Genomic DNA, 16,657 nt, shown 5'->3' on the forward strand with positions numbered 1-16,657 from the left:
ATAAAACAACGACGTAATCTGTGACTTTTGCAAATTTACATTGACTTACATAAATTAATGCACTCATTGTCTTGATCTCTTTATCCGTCCCGATAATTCAGTTGGTTAAATGCCTGATTTCATAAACAAAACTTCACGATCAAGCGACGCTGGTTCGACTCTCGCGTAGGGTGCATCATTCCCCTTCATTATAAAAATTCAACTTGTGCCATTGAGAAATAGTGACCAATGTTGGACAACCAAAAAGAATATGGAGTCACCGGATCCCTCTACCACCTCTTCACCCCCTTAAAATTTGGTTTAGTAAATTCGTTATAACCTAAAAACTAAACAAGATAACTACGTAGAGTTTCATACTAAATTTATTGCAACTGCTTGATATAATTTAAATATGCAAAGAAAATAACGTTTCAAAATATTTCTACATACTTCATAGACAAAAGGTGTAAGACTAAACATTTTTAGCAAGCGTATTGTAATAGAATGCAAGGCTGGATTGAAAGATGGGAGAATCAAGGACAACCAAATGTCAGCCAGTAGTCATATCGGCAACTCGTATCTACCACAATATGGTCGATTAGATCAAAGCCGCGGATTGGGAACTTGGCATCCAAGCCCTCCATGTGAGTTTGTATGATGAAACATGTTAACCGTTTCTTGATGTCGCGTTAGTTGTATATGACGTGAAATCGTTTACATCAAATTCCATCTTGATCCGACATTACAGAGGAAATGTTTTCAAAGTTTAGGGTGGAATGATTTTTAACCGTTTACAAAACGACAGGGTTTGCAGATTTAGCGCAGGCTATGTGCAGTCAAGTCAGTTCAAACACACTCGGCTTAGACTTTTTCCATAATACGACTTCACAGCGCCGCACAGTGGTGTAATCTAGTCAACACAGGAAACTCCAAATGTTTCTATGACATCATAAAAACATTTGCTATAAGATTTCTGCTGAAAAGTAATATCCCTACTCAAGGGGTGGGCGTAATAAGCATTTCTGTGTCATGTTAGATTTCAAGTTTATAAATTGTCGCATGTCACATTTAAATAATTGTGCTTTATATTTTAATTGCATTGCAGCCTGATAGTGGAATTGCTTATTTCATATGCAAAATATGTGATGCTTGTCACAACGCATAAGAAAACAGTAAATATAGAACAGAAGTAAAAAAATTAAAAATTTTTGGAAACCGGATATCTTGAGGAGCAACAAACTTATTTTGTATAGAAGAGAAACTCTAAACTAAGGGCTAAAATAGGTTAGTGATGTACGCAAAGATCGAACCGTACCTGTATACTGCATAGTCTTAGTCAGGAGATCTTGAGCACACTGTCTTGCCAGATCACAAGCCCACGTTTCAAACGATGAAAACAATATCGTTGTTTTTCAACTGCCTTTCCATCAGTAGCGATACCGAAGAAATTTTTTTAAACTCTGTGCTACCAGATACATTGTTAAGACGTTACTGATATCAAACCATGTAAAATATTGAGATTCAAATTCAAGCATCTAATCTATTGCAAATAAAAGTTTGAAAAGATGTTAAAAATTTGTCGTTTTTATGTGATTAAGATGTTGTGTTCAATACGGTATTGATGGAAAACTCTGGCTCTTTCGTTATCAACGCATTGCACAAATGCACACGGGATTGAAATACCCGATAGCACTCACTAGTCACTAGAGATGTAAAAAAACGTTTTTTTTTGTTTTTAAAAAAAACGAGCTCGTTTTTTTTGTTTTTTATCGTTTTTTTTGTTTTTTATTCGTTTTTTTTGTTTTTTTGTTTTTTTTACCTATTTTGACATTAAATGTCACAATATGCAGCAATTAGGGTAAACTCATTGCTATAGCGTCTCTTTCAACAAAGAAACAGTCTCATAACTCGTATAACTTACTTTAAATGAGACTATATGTCTGGTATAGGCCTATTTTTTCATTGCAATTTTGTAGGTCCCAAGTCTCAACCCACGAGCCATAAAGATTTCTCACTGTCTCAAATAGTAGTAACAGTGTCCTATGGTTGGCACATCTCAAGTATTGTCTGTACTTTGGTCGAGCCAGTTGTTAAATGCAGTACCACACTCGTGTACAGTTTCGAAGCCACCTGGGATTTTGGTTAATGGGCATGTTAGGACCAGGTGGTCACTGGTCAGTGTCCTGTTTTTCTACTTAACAAAGGCACTTTTGAGCAGCACTCCACACCTTTTCCAGTACAACGTTAAGAGGTTGTTCCAGTTGATGTGTATTTGGTGCAAACTTGATGAAAATCACACAAGCGGTTCTCGAGTTATAAGTGAAGTAATCTTAGCCACTAGGTGACTTCATAGATAAGGAGCAATAGAAAATGGCAATATCTCAAGAACCGCTCAACATATTTGGATAATTTTTAGCTCTACCCCATGTTTTCTGGGGTGGGCTATCTGTTTATGAACATTAAAACAAGTTTTGGCGACTATTTTTTGAGATAAAAAGAAATTAACCTCTTGTCGTTACGCACCAATAAAACCATGATGCGCAACTTTAAAAAATTTTTTTTTTAATCGGGTAGAGGAAAGATTGATGAAAAGTTTGACAAAAGCAGTGTAGTGCTAAAGCCCCAACTTTTAGCCCAAATCACATTTAAATGAAGTGAAAGATGGAAAAATTTTGTTGTTTTTTATTTTCCCTGAAGACATTTTTAAAAGAAGTATGGTTGCACTTATCCATCCAAGTTGAACTACTGTAGTTTTCAGGACTTTGAGACTTCAGCACTTTTCTGTTTTTGCCAAACTTTTCATCAATCTTTCCTCTACCCAATAAAAAAAAAAAAAATTAAAGTTACGCATCATGGTTTTATTGGTGTGTAACGACAAGAGGTCAATTCTCACTCCTTTTTACTCCAGCGTAGTTCCCAAATAAAATAAGTTTTCATCTTTGATGTTTGTTTTGTATCTTTATCCTGCATTGCGGTAGCCTAATATGGGTAAAACTTTATACTTGTCAGGAAAAGTATTATGAAGCATTTATTCACTATGTGAACACTGAGCAGTGCTGAAAAACTCCACTTTAAAGGGAATTTTTTTTCATTCAGGGTTGGTAGTTATTAGCAATTGGTAACATGGGTGGTGGGCATTTGAAAGGAACATTAACCTAAACCTTTTCTGACAAATGCACTTACTTTTGACAGCTAAAAATATCAGTGATAAGATCTCTTGCATTATGTCACAAATGATCTGCAGGAAGCATCAATGACAAAGTGTCTAAGACCTTTTACAACACACGAAAAGAATACTTCTGTTTCAACATTTATAAAGCATATAGGCTACATCGTTGTTAAGCTATCAGTTAAAAAACATGTTTAAACAAACTATTGGCAATAGCTTGCATTAGTAAATTACCAAAAACAAGGTAATGTGTGTTCTGAATACTGCCATCTTGATTTTGCCAAAATTTCGTCAACCCATTGAGTGTGTACAAGAATAACCAGTAGGCCTACCGGTATACTAACATCGTAGGCTACCTTCCATAAAGGGCACTTCCATAAAAGGAAAAAGAAATTAACTCATCTACATTATGTCATGTATCAAATTGCATTAATTCAATGTTTGTCAGGTCTACTGCCACAAACATGCCTGAGAATGAAAAAGAAAGTGAAACAACGTAGGCTATAGGGCTATGCAAAAACATATGCTGCTGCCCAGCACACACACTTAGGAATTTCAGCACACCAATAAAAGCAATTTTACTAGTTTAATGTTTTTCAAGAGCACTATAATGAAACTAACCTGCAAATTGTAAAAAAATTGCAAATTTTCCAGAAAAATATGAAAAAAAACAAAAAAAACAAAAAAAACCAAAAAACGCGTGTGTTTTTTGGCCCAATTTTTTTTTGAAAAAAAACACGTTTTTTTTAAAAAAAAACGGTTCGTTTTTTTTGCATTTACAACTCTACTAGTCACCATAGCCATTTTGAAGGTCACTAAGTTACTCACCTATTTGTTGAATGGCTGTTTTCATTGGATTCGGAAGCTGTAACCTGATCAAATGCAGAGGTTGCAATTCATAAAATGGTGAATGATTAAATGAGTGAATTGATTGCATTGGCTTGATTGAAATATTGAATAGAATAAGATTGTGAATATGAAATGAATTCCATGAATAATAGAATGGCATTCTATGAAATAAAATAGTTAAAAGTTTTGAGAAACCAGGTAGGTTGAAAAGCAACAAACTTGTTTGATGTATAGAAGAAAAAGTTTAAACTAAGTGGGCCGAAACATGCTAATGGTGTACGCAAAGATCGAAACGTACATGTATTTATCATCTCGCAATGAATAATATTTAGTTGTTTGAAAACCAGCGGATAATGGAAAAGTTGAACCTACATTTCTTTTTTTTAGTTAAATGTTTTTAGTTTTACCACAGTCAAAATTGGCCTGGAATGTGCAACGTGTGCACTCCATATGTAGGTAGGTCACAGGGGTTCCCAACCTTTTTACGATCTCGTACAACATGGACACTTTGTACTGCCGAGCGTACCACTTCTTGCAGAACAACTAATTTGATCGAAACAGAATTTATTCAGAAGAATAATATTTTCCTATTAAAATAACACTAAAGCACCACAACTAAATTTAATGAGATTTTTGTTTACTGTCCACCAAATGGTCGATGCGCGGTGTAAATTTGCCAACAGCGCATCGAAAGTCATTTCAAGGCGCATCTAGTCGGTTTCGATTTTTTGACTTGATATTCATCATGACTGAAAATCCCTGCTCGCATTCCCACGAGGAAGGGAAAATCAGTAGCTGTGGAACAGCATGGAAAGCTAGTGTTGAATATAAAGAGGTCGTGCTGAGCCAGAAGTTTATTGGAGAACATTCCTTGCAACTGTTTATTCCGATCTATTTTTAGCTTACAACTAGCATTATTCAACGCTATTTGTAGCTTAAGCTATAAAACAGTAGATGATATCTATTAAGAGCAATCATTTGACATAATTAACGGCCAATGTCCCACAGCGTTGTACGGCTTTTCAAAACAACTGTGCTCCTTGTTGACAATTGACATGACCTATATTTTGAAAATCGTAATGATACGAAACAACAGGAATAGTTACGTAGCCTAACAATAAGAATAGGCTTCGGATATTTTTTTATTGTAAACAAAACCAGATAAACAAAATATAAACTTGTGAAAAAAAAGGAAGCTACCGGAGTACCACCTGAAAGACCTTCGCGTACCACTAGTGGTACTTGCGCCACAGGTTGGGAACCCCTGAGGTAGGATGTATTGCATTGGAAAAAGATTGGTTGCACTTGCAAGAAAAGCATCGGTTGCACTTGCATACTTTGCAAATGCAATTTAATATAATTTTACTTAACATTAAATGCTTTTACAAGAAGCATCATTAGCGTGTTTAAAATGCGTAGATTGGTGTTATTTGTATCAGTGTTATTGATACACTGCTGTAATTGTAATGTATGTAACCTAATGGTAATTGTAGCCTACTGTACCAAAAAACTACTTTATTTGGTCCACACCTGGACCAGAAAAAGTTGTTGTCGGGGGTATGTCAAATATCTTGAAGAGCGGTAAAACAGTCAATGAGCAACGTTCTACAATTTAACTATAGGCAGATATAATTAGATCTAAATAGAATGAAAGCCAGTCATACTGCAACTAAACAACTGCGGTAAATTATTGCAAACTAATCTGCAAGCACCGCCTGATTAAACCATGACCTATTGGTAGGTTTTGTTTTGCAGATGTTGGACAATGGTTGCAAGTGGATTTTTTGATCCCGACTAGAGTAGTTGGAGTAATAACTCAAGGATTCCCGCGTGGAGCTTTCTGGGTAACTGGATTCAAAATGTCGTATGGAAATTCGACAGATCAAATGCAAGTGATTCAAGCTTCCACAGGAGGCGATAAAGTAAGTTAACCCTTTAACTACCACTGGCTCTTTAAAGAGCTCAAGCCTCTCCCCAAAAAATACATACTGTTTGCAATCACCATAACTCTGGTCTGTGTTTACCAAACTGCCTGGGTTTTGGGTCTTAGACCTGCTTTATTAGAAAGTGGAACTTGTATTTTTTAAATAATGAAAAAAATTACTAGGTTTGTATTTAAATTTTTTCTGCAAGTTTTAATTATTTATAGGAAATTCGTATTTTTTGAAGAGTGAAGTATATTCGGTTCTTTTTTCTCATAACGCAATAACATCACTGCCACAACGTTTGTGTGGAAAGCCTGACACTTGCCCAAAAACTAGCGGTGAAATTTATCGCAGTTTGAAGTTTTCGTTTCAGATGTCCAAACGGAATAATAATAATCGTGTTTTATTTGCGCCCATTGCGATAACAAACAGTACACTGCGATCACAGATGCGATACAACAGACGACAGGAAGTAGCGAAGCGACATACAGTCTTCGAGTCAGCTGCTCCCCTTATCTTGGCTTTGCCATTAAGTGTCTTTGCCAAGACACAGCCGCGTGCTCTGGAACGGTGACGAACCAACATACAGTAGGCTACACTGCGATCACCGACCGACTGACGGAAACGAAAAGAAACGAAAAACTGACGGAAACTGACGACTGACCGAAACGAAAAGAAATAGAAAAAACGCAAATTTTTGTAGTTTGTTAGAAATTTTAAGCGTTTTTAAGGCATTTTCAAGAAAAAATAGACGAAATTTGTAAAAACATTTCAAAAGGCTGTTAAAAATGCAAAAAACTTTCATGTTTTTCTTTTTTTTCTTTCAGTTATCGTTCTCAATATACAGCAGCTCAAAATCAATCAATCAATTAAAAGAAAACATCGAAAACATTGGCAGTTAAAGGGTGGAAATCCTTAATTTTGAATTTTGACTAAAGCGTTGTGTTTTGTATCATAAAGAAATACTTGAAACTATCAACGAGAAGGATTGAAATTCCAGACAACAGTACATGCACCTCTACCATTACAAATTTGTTTATCAATTAAAATAGCTTCCCATGTTCTAACGGTAAATTTTGGAAACTGTTTGAAGTGTAGGCTGTACTGTTAGTTCGCGCATGCCCAGGGTTAGCACAATTAATACAGAAACATGAATGCAATTCTTAAAAGATGAATGCCACTTTTGAAGGATCGTAGTAACTTTAACAAAAACAAAGTAAGAAAATACTAAACTAAAAGGTGACGCAATAATTTTGCAATATCAAAAACTTACCTTGCAATGTTAATGCAAAATGATAACTATTCTCGATATATCATTGGTTGAACCTATTTGAAATATCTTTACTTCTTATATAATATTATGTGCAAAATTTCGTAACGAATTTAAAATTCGTTAATTATCATGTTAGGATGTTTGCCACCACATCCTTTCATCTTCTGATTTTAACACCATCACAAAAATAAATCTGTAGCGAGTGTTTACTTGGATTTTGTGATGAATTTATGAACTGCGTTTTTACATTGAAACTTTCCATTTGCACTAAACTTTGTTTTTCAAGACTTTTGCAGCAAATCTAGCAGTTGCCTCTGGAACTACTCACGTGACAAATCGGTTTCCTGCTCCTGTGACCGGAAGATACTTTCGCCTCGTTGTTGGTTCTTATCACCGTGGCCCCAACTTAAGCATGGAGTATCTGCTGTGCTAAAGCAATTTATGCTGCTGGATGTAGCAGATGTTGGATGGTACATCTGTTATCTGATTGTAAAATTGCAAAGAGACAGTTATGTGTATAGTTATTTGTCATGTCAATGAAGTCTATGTGTAAACATAAAAATGAATTCTGAATAAATGATGCAAAAGATTTGTTTGTTGTACAAAGTGGTTCCGTTTAAAATAGAACTGATAAGTAGGCTACACAAATGAGCAGTAGGCCTAATTCTCTAACCAGGCTTCCCAAACTGGAGGTCGCGACCCCGCAATGGGTCGCGTAACGAACTGCAGGGGTCGCAGAGAGTGTACCAATTTTACTCAAAGTACTGAATATTAACACTTTTGTGCAAATTATTAACTGTATTGAGAGTCGAAAATTCAGTACGCATATTTTCGTAAATTAATGTGGTAAGACGGAATCGAAATTTAAAACCCTTTTATTGCAATGCAAAGTAAGATGGCTTTTAAAAGTTGAAGCAAAAAGATTATATTAGTGTTGAAAATTGAAGTCGTGATTTTTCTAACGAAAAAAAAAAATTGCAGACTTTGCCCACCGTTTTCACAGTGACATCTGGTTCTTGAAATGCTATTTATCAGATTTGCTTAAAAAACTGAACGAACGTATGTCCCTCCATAGAAAAAACATTTATGTTTTTACTTAGAAATCTAAAATTGAAGCGTTCATCAACACATTAAACGTATGGAAACAAAAAGTTGAAAATGATTCATTTGAAATGTTCTCACTTACTGAAAAAATTTTGGTTAACAATGATGTAAAATCAATCGTTATTAAGCCTTTGGTTAAACGTTTGTCAAATCTGTTGAAACAGTTTTCTTCCAGAATTGCACAATACCAAATTATATTGAATCCAAAACCTATTTGCAAAACAAAAACAAAGTAGCTAGCCTAGCGAGCACTTGTCTCAGAAAGAATTTAGGCTACTGATCTATCTTCTGAGTTGAAATTTAAACTTTGTGGAAATTTATAAATTTTGTGCAAAACACCTTTACACTTTTTGGCTTAACGTTAAAGCGGAATATCTGCCATTGCCTGATTTAGCAGTAGGCTTAAATTCCTGTCTTTTGTTTTGACGTATTTGTCTTGAAAATTTTCAACAGAGGAAACTGAGGCAAATGCTGGCGGGCACTCGTTCAGAGGATCGTTTCACCAACGACGCAGTTACAAAGATTAGTCAAACTTTAACTGTTAAGGTACCCTTCAGGCTTCAACCAAGCAAACATTGATCTAGAATCGTGGGAACAACTTGCCAGTGATAGGTCAATCTGGAGGAAGAGAACGAGGGAAGGCACAAGGTTTTTCGAAAAAAAAACAGGATACGGTACAAAAGTTTTAGAAAAAATCAAACATTAGAAAAAAGCTAATACAACCACGTTTCCAATTCTCCATACAATGTAATTTTTGCCCACGTCTTTTCCACTGTAGACTAGGCCTCCAAAGCCACATAGCTTACGACTGGAAAATAAAACCAATGCGCGAACACGAGCAGGAGCCTACGACGACAATTTGTGCCAGTCAACGTTGATGAACAGACACCATCAAAACTAAGCAATTTTCAAACCTCCTTGAAACCAACATTAACTAACATTGACCAGGACTTGCTCAGTAGCAGAGAGTGGTCGCATCCATCACATTCACATCCATCTGAATAAATACGTTTGGTTCTCTGTTTTGCTTCCAGTAGGCGACGTGTCAACTGTAAAGTACGGTAACAGTCTTTGAGTACCGTTAGCTTGTTTTAAGTTTTGATTCCATTAAACCTTTCCATCAATATCACAAATGTAGGCTAGGCTATATTTTGCACTGTTTATCATTTTAACCGTGCAGGGTCGCGGAAAATTTTAGGAAATTAAAAGGGTCGCGAGCAAAAAAGTTTGGGAAGCCCTGCTCTAAACGTTGTGCAAGCAACCTGACAGAGACAAAAGAAGAAACAAAGAATACTCAAGATGGCGCCCACATGCAAAGTATTGTATGTCATATCCTGCAAAGACCAGCTGCAATCGATTGTTACGCAGAGTTTAAGAGTTATTCTTCGGATATCAGCTTCTTAGAGATCTTAAAAACAGCAGGGCTCTCAATCTTGAGGAATTAAACTACTTTGCCAAATTAGAATAAGCTATCATAAATACTCCAATAAAAGTCAAACTAGCTATTAACGTGATACATTGCGACCTAAATCAAACATAAAAATCAAAATCAACAGTTAATCCGAAATACAGTAGCACTGTCGATGGTTTTAGTTCTATACAAACTTTAGCTCTATACTTAACAAAGGCAAACATTTGTTTATCCTCATCGCTACTTAGACTGTTCGAAACGAAAATGTTTTAAACGCCTTGCTTCGTTTCCGTACAAATTGATTGAGCTTAAGAAATGGTATAATAACAATATTCTTGGGGTTGTGGAAGTGACAAAAATGTCAATGCATTTTGTTAGAATTAGAAGTTCACGTCGAATGATTGTGTGAATTATAGCCCCGATAGCTCAGTTGGTTAGTGCGTGACTTCGAATCTCGCATCTTCGGGGTGTGCGCTTGAGCAACGCACGTTAAGGAATGCTTTCCATTCAGCGGAATCTAATGGATGGAATCATTCTCGGCAACAACGCTTCAACAATTTAAAACTTTACTCTGCCAATGTCAGTGACCGGGCCTGCGTCAGTGATTCAAAGCCTCTACATTTATGCGAAACTGCCAGGATTAAGCTCTGCAAGAAGCTTTCCCAGTCGGAGGATAAATATTCAGTCAATCAAATGTCACATTTTTCCCTTTATGTGTGGAGAAGTTGAAGGCATTTTTTTTATTTGAAATTTTAAATCACTTTATTTGATTTCGACGTTGAAACTTCTTTCTTGGTTTTACTTCATCATCATCATTACGTTCCGTCCTCGTATTGAGGGTTGGATACAACGCGTCATTGTTCTCGACCATGAGCTGTTTGTACTGCACTTTCATAAGTTAATTTTGTCTATTTAGTGATGTTCGATGTCCAAATCATTCTTAGTCTGCCTTTGTTTCTTTTACCGTTCATCTTTCCTTCTATTAATGATCTTTGTAACGAGTTTTTCCTTATTGTGTGTCCGAAATACTTCAATTTTCTTCTTTTGACTAATTGTAAGCGAATTTTGCTTGAATTGAATTTGGTAATACTTCATCGTTAGTGATCTTTTGTTTCCATGAAATTTTTAACATTTACCTATATGACCAGAGCTCAGACCAGTTTTAATTCATATCAAAGTATTTAGTGAAATATTTTGTTTTTTTCTAAGCATTTTCGTTTCGTCGGCAGCTCGAAACGAAAACGGAACACGTGAAAATCTTTGACGTCAGAAAATACGCTACAATCTGATTTTAAGCAATGCACTTCCGAGAATAGTTAACACATTAGGCTTACTGCAAGCATCCAAACAAACGTATTTTGAACATATTGCGAAAAATTAACGCTAAAGCCTGTCGCCATATTTGGCCTCTATGTCATTTTTAATTATTTTTCTTGTACGAATTTCGTTCCATTTAATTCAAACAACACAAATTCGAAGTTTTAGAACTATCCTAATATGTAGTGTTGCAGTTGTAGAACAACGTAATCGTCGTAATTTTGTAGTGACTTAAATTACATCACAAATAAATCATTTGCAATGAAAGCTTATTACAGTCAATCATTTATTTTTGCTTGAATACAAAAACAAAGCATTGCCTACATAAAAAAATTTAGCAGTCTCGCAAGCGATGACCAAGCAATTTCCATACTAGACGAAAATTTTACTTGCTGACTTGGGCAATAGCTGAAATGTAGGCTACATGCTGAGTTGTCGCATGCAGAGTGGTCCGACTAGCGAATTTTTTTCGAGTGAGAAAGAACAGTCATGATACTATGCAACTGATGAAAGATTCGTTCATTTCGCAGAGTTAGTTTTTGGCTTGTAATATTGCGTCATAATAATTATGATGCAAAAGTTGAGTCAATTTCTCGGTGACGTAGGCCAGTAGTAGTCGAGGGTCCGATCGAGGACCTCTGGCAGAGCCTTGGCAGAGCCTTGGCAGAGCCTTGGCAGAGCCTTGGCAGAGCCTTGGCAGAGCCTTGGCAGAGCCTTGGCAGAGCCTTGGCAGAGCCAAAAGCAGAGCCTTGGCAGAGCAGTCTTAGCAGAGCCAAAAGCAGAGCCCTGGCAGAGCAGTCTGGCAGAGCCTTGGCAGAGCCCTGGCAGAGCAGTCTGGCAGAGCCTTGGTAGAGCAGTCTTGGCAGATTCAAAAAGCAGAGTCTTGGCAGATTCAAAAAGCAGAGTCTTCGCAGAGCAGTACCTGGCACTGTCCTGGCAGAGTCTTGGTCGTACGAAGCAGTACCTGGCACTGTCCTGGCAGAGTCTTGGTCGTACAAAGCAGTACCTGGCACTGTCCTGGCAGAGTCTTGGTCGTACGAAGCAGTACCTGGCACTGTCCTGGCAGAGTCTTGGTCGTACGAAGCAGTACCAAAAGCAGTGTACAAGCAGTGCTCTGGCACTGTCCTGACAGTGGTCTTGTGCAAAACTTACCACGATATCACAACCATTGCGTCAGATGTTTTATTTCAACACATACACAATAAACAAATACAATAAAAACGTCGTCACATTTGTGAAGAAAACAATGATCATACTGCTAAAAGAGAAACTCGATCAATTACATATAAACTGATCACAATTAAATGCAAAGTGGACTTGTAGTTATACCATCTGGATGAACTTGGCGCTTAGGGAAGCTGAGTATTGTTTCTTGTTTGTTTATTTAATGTGAAGTTGATATTAGTTATATCTTGTTTGTTTATTTTATACGAAATTGTTATTATTTATTTCTTGTTTGTTTATTTTATGTGAAGTTGATATTATTTATATCTTGTTTGTTTATTTTATACGAAATTGTTATTATTTATTTCTTGTTTGTTTATTTAATGTGAAGTTGATATTATTTATATCTTGTTTGTTTATTTTATACGAAATTGTTATTATTTATTTCTTGTTTGTTCCTTTTATACGAAATTGTTATTATTTATTTCTTGTTTGTTTATTTTATACGAAATTGTTATTATTTATTTCTTGTTTGTTCATTTTATACGAAATTGTTATTATTTATTTCTTGTTTGTTTATTTTATACGAAATTGTTATTATTTATTTCTTGTTTGTTCATTTTATACGAAATTGTTATTATTTATTTCTTGTTTGTTCATTTTATACGAAATTGTTATTATTTATTTCTTGTTTGTTTATTTTATACGAAATTGTTATTATTTATTTCTTGTTTGTTTATTTAATGTGAAGTTGATATTATTTATATCTTGTTTGTTTATTTTATACGAAATTGTTATTATTTATTTCTTGTTTGTTCATTTTATACGAAATTAGTATTATTTATTTCTTGTTTGTTCATTTTATACGAAATTGTTATTATTTATTTCTTGTTTGTTTATTTTATGTGAAGTTGATATTATTTATATCTTGTTTGTTTATTTTACACGAAATTGTTATTATTTATTTCTTGTTTGTTTATTTTATGTGAATTTGATATTATTTATATCTTGTTTGTTTATTTTATACGAAATTGTTATTATTTATTTCTTGTTTGTTCATTTTATACGAAATTGTTATTATTTATTTCTTGTTTGTTTATTTTATGAGGAAAACAACCCCCTTACAATGCTACGACTGGCAGTACAGAGCAAGAAGCAGTGTGACAAAGCAGTGAAAGCTGGGTATCATTTCTTGTTTGTTTATTTTAATATGAAATTGATATTATTTCTTATTTGTTTATATGATGAGACAAGCTGAGTCCTAACAGAGCAAGAGTCCTGACAATGTCCTTAGCGTCTGGTAGCAGTGTAGAAAAGTAGTAAAAGCTGAGTATTATTTCTTGTTTGTGTATTTTATGTGCAATTGAAATGATTTATATCTTGTTTGTTTTATTTTGTGAGACAGGCAGTCACCATACAGTGCCAGGTCTGGTAGTACTAGTACACAGCAAGAAGCAGGGTAACTAAACAGAGCAGTGTAGCCAAACAGAACAGTGCAGCCAAACAAAGCAGTGTCTTAAAAGCTTAGCAACGACATTATATTGGTTCCACCGGGTCATCGTCCATCGGTGTCACAACCATTGCGTAATCTTAATTCGTCTGGATAAATGAAAAAAGAAGTCGGTACTTTCCCTACTCATAATTTTGTAGGAAATTTGTTGTTAATTACTTCCTTGCCTAGGTATGTTCACAGTTGCCTCAAATTATATTACAATATTGATTTTAATTCATACTCTTTAACCTTAGAAGATTAGTTGAACTAAAGTTTTATTTTAGTTTTATAAAAAAAATTATCATCTAAGGTACATTTGTTAGGTAACAGCTTTTTGGTTGGTTTAAGTTTATCGTAATCTAACGTTTTAAAGGGTTCCTTTGTCACTTATCATTTAGTTTTGTGATTCATTATTATCTGTAACCTTTCGCAGTTGCCTCAAACTATATTACAATACTGATTTTAATTCATACTCTTTAACCTTAGAAAATTAGTTGAACTAAAGTTTTATTTTAGTTTTATAAAAAAATTATCATCTAAGGTACATTTGTTAGGTAACATCTTTTTGGTTGGTTTAAGTTTATCGTAATCCAAGGTTTTAAAGGGTTCCTTAGTCACTTATCATTTAGTTTTGGGATTCATTATTATCTGTAACCTTTCGCAGTTGCCTCAAACTATATTGCAACTCTGATATGAATTCATACTCTTTAATTTTTATCCCTCTATGTCCAACAGTTTAACCCAAAGACTTAACAAATCCTGTATTCTTTCATCTTGTTTTAGTTTATTTACTTGTATTGGTAAACCTCCATTAGGTCTCCGTTTAGTGAAGGTTAGCGCAACAACGCTTTTCGTTGAAAGCTTGATACCAATTATTTGTAACTGCAGTAAACCCTGAAATTGTTACAACCCAAGGTTTGCAAAAGTGATAACTTTGTCGCAATGACGTAAGTTTAAGTTTGTAGTTTTATTTGTATTTTTGGAAATAACTTTTTTGTCTTACTGTATGATACTAACAACAACTAAGCACTGACATGATAATATAACAACACGACTTGGTAAACGATCACTCTCTTTTACAATAGCACCTAGCCTCCAAGACATTTCGTTTTTTTGTAAGAACACGCAATCACACCAACAAAACATACCATAAGTCTACAAAAATTCATGTATTCTGAGTTTGTTTTTTTTTCTTGTGAAGTTGTTCGGTTCAGATTTTGTAAGATACTTGCCTATCAAGTTTCCTCAGATGTGATTCTACATGAGGTGATCACAAGAGATGTGTTTGAAATTACCAGGTGAGACACTATCGATCTATGACATACTCAAGTGATTGTTACCAATAGGGTTTTTAGATAAACTTCTGAGTGTTGTAGTCATTTCAAGTTTTATTTTAAACTGTTTGGAATGATAAAGAGACAAGATTTTCTAAACATGAGAAACAAACGCAAGTTTAGACAACTACTTTTGTATAAAAGAGACACACAAATGAACACCTAACACAATACTCATACTACATGGCCGATACATGATGATGAGAACAAACAATCAATTTTTAGCACAACGTTTACAACGCATAACTTGTCAAACATGGGGAAGCAAAAAGAATAACGTAGGAGCTAGCAACTGGAAGTTTCTGTTTTACAACAAAACACAGAGTTGTCCTGCAAATAAATTTTCTTTTCAAAATTTATAAGAAACTTTATAAGTTTTAGTTTGGGATTTTGTAAAACAAAAGATGAAACTTGTGGGGACATAATGTTGAGAGGATCGTCCGACCAGCTACATCAATTGGTTGTTGAAGGTAGGATAGAAAGAGCAAGGTCCAGGGAAAAAGAGACGAACATGGAGAGCTGTTGTACACCTTGTCAAGCATGGAGAAGCTAAAAGAATAACATAGGTACTAACAACTGAAAGTTTCGTTTTTATAGCAAAGCGCAGAGCTGTTCTTTAAATAAATTTTCTTTTCTAAATTTATAAGAAACTTTATAAGTTTTAGTTTGGGATTTTGTAAAACAAAAGATGAAACTTGTTTGGACATAATGTTAAAAGGATCGTCAGACCAGCTACATCAATTGGTTGTTGAAGGTAAGATAGAAAGAGTAAGGTTGAGAGGAAAAAGAGGCGAACTTGGAGAGCTGTTGTACAACTTATCAAGCATCGAGAAGCAAAAAGAATAGCGTAGGAACTAACAACTGGAAGTTTCTTTTTTGTAACAAAACACATATTGTCCTTTGCTTTGTTTTTTTTGCTTTTTTAGTTCAATTTTGTAGAACAAAAGATGAAATTTAAAAGACATATGTTGAGACCATTGTCAGACCAGGTACATCAATTGTTTGTTGAAGGTAAGGTGAACAAAAAGATGCAAGGGAAAACGGAGACCAACTTGGAGTGGTGTTGTACAAATGTGAGCTGACTTGTCAAACATCGAAAAGCAAAAAGAATAACAAAGGTACTAACAACTGAAAGTTTTTTTTTTCAGTACAATTTTGTGAAACAAAAGATGAAATTTGGGAGACATGTTGAGACGATTGTCAGACATCACTTGGGTGTTGAAGGTAAGGTCGTCGTCATCGTTCGTGTGAAGCAAAAAGTTTGTGGTCGGTCGAAAGGAAGGACTTGGAGCCAACTTTTCGTCAGATCGTCAAGTGTACGGATGACTGTTATTCCGTTGGGAGGGGAATAGATGAGACGCCCAAAGATGATGTGGTTGGCTGTTTGTTCCGTGGCACTGCGCTAACACACAGCAGAGTCCCTCATACCCCAGCGTGTCAAGCAAGCATTGAAGTGCCAACTCCCGTTCTTAATCGTAAGGCAAGGTGAACGAAAAAGATGCAAGGGAAAACGGAGACGAACTTGGAGAGGTGTTGAACAACTTGTCAAGCATCGAGAAGCAAAAAGAATAGCGTAGGAACTAACAGCTGGAAGTTTCTGTTTTATAGCAAAGCACAGAGTTGTCCTCCAAATATATTTT

The 16,657-nt window shown here is 35.2% G+C and overlaps 2 protein-coding genes across 2 annotated transcripts in view; both read left to right on the forward strand.

Moving 5' to 3' along the window:
• LOC145771063 (uncharacterized) overlaps nucleotides 1-16,657 on the forward strand; it is a 208,969-nt gene that overhangs the window by 116,698 nt on the left and 75,614 nt on the right. The window lies entirely within an intron of this gene.
• LOC145769958 (lactadherin-like) lies at nucleotides 526-7,731 on the forward strand. The gene is made up of 3 exons (XM_082581521.1): nucleotides 526-623; nucleotides 5,753-5,919; nucleotides 7,482-7,731. Exons 1-3 carry the CDS (start codon nucleotides 527-529, stop codon nucleotides 7,626-7,628), a joined length of 411 nt encoding a protein of 136 aa, XP_082437647.1. The 5' UTR covers nucleotide 526; the 3' UTR covers nucleotides 7,629-7,731.

Source organism: Aplidium turbinatum, chromosome 5 (genome assembly GCF_918807975.1).
Source record: "Aplidium turbinatum chromosome 5, kaAplTurb1.1, whole genome shotgun sequence".
In the NCBI taxonomy this organism is placed as follows: Eukaryota; Metazoa; Chordata; class Ascidiacea; order Aplousobranchia; family Polyclinidae; genus Aplidium; species Aplidium turbinatum.

Excerpts from the sequence above, each read along its gene's own strand:
- LOC145769958 (XM_082581521.1), top strand. The coding sequence starts at position 527 with ATGTCAGCCAGTAGTCATATCGGCAACTCGTATCTACCACAATATGGT. Across the intron at positions 624-5,752 it reads TTGGCATCCAAGCCCTCCAT|ATGTTGGACAATGGTTGCAA; the intron begins GTGAGTTTGTAT and ends TTTGTTTTGCAG. Across the intron at positions 5,920-7,481 it reads CTTCCACAGGAGGCGATAAA|ACTTTTGCAGCAAATCTAGC; the intron begins GTAAGTTAACCC and ends TTGTTTTTCAAG.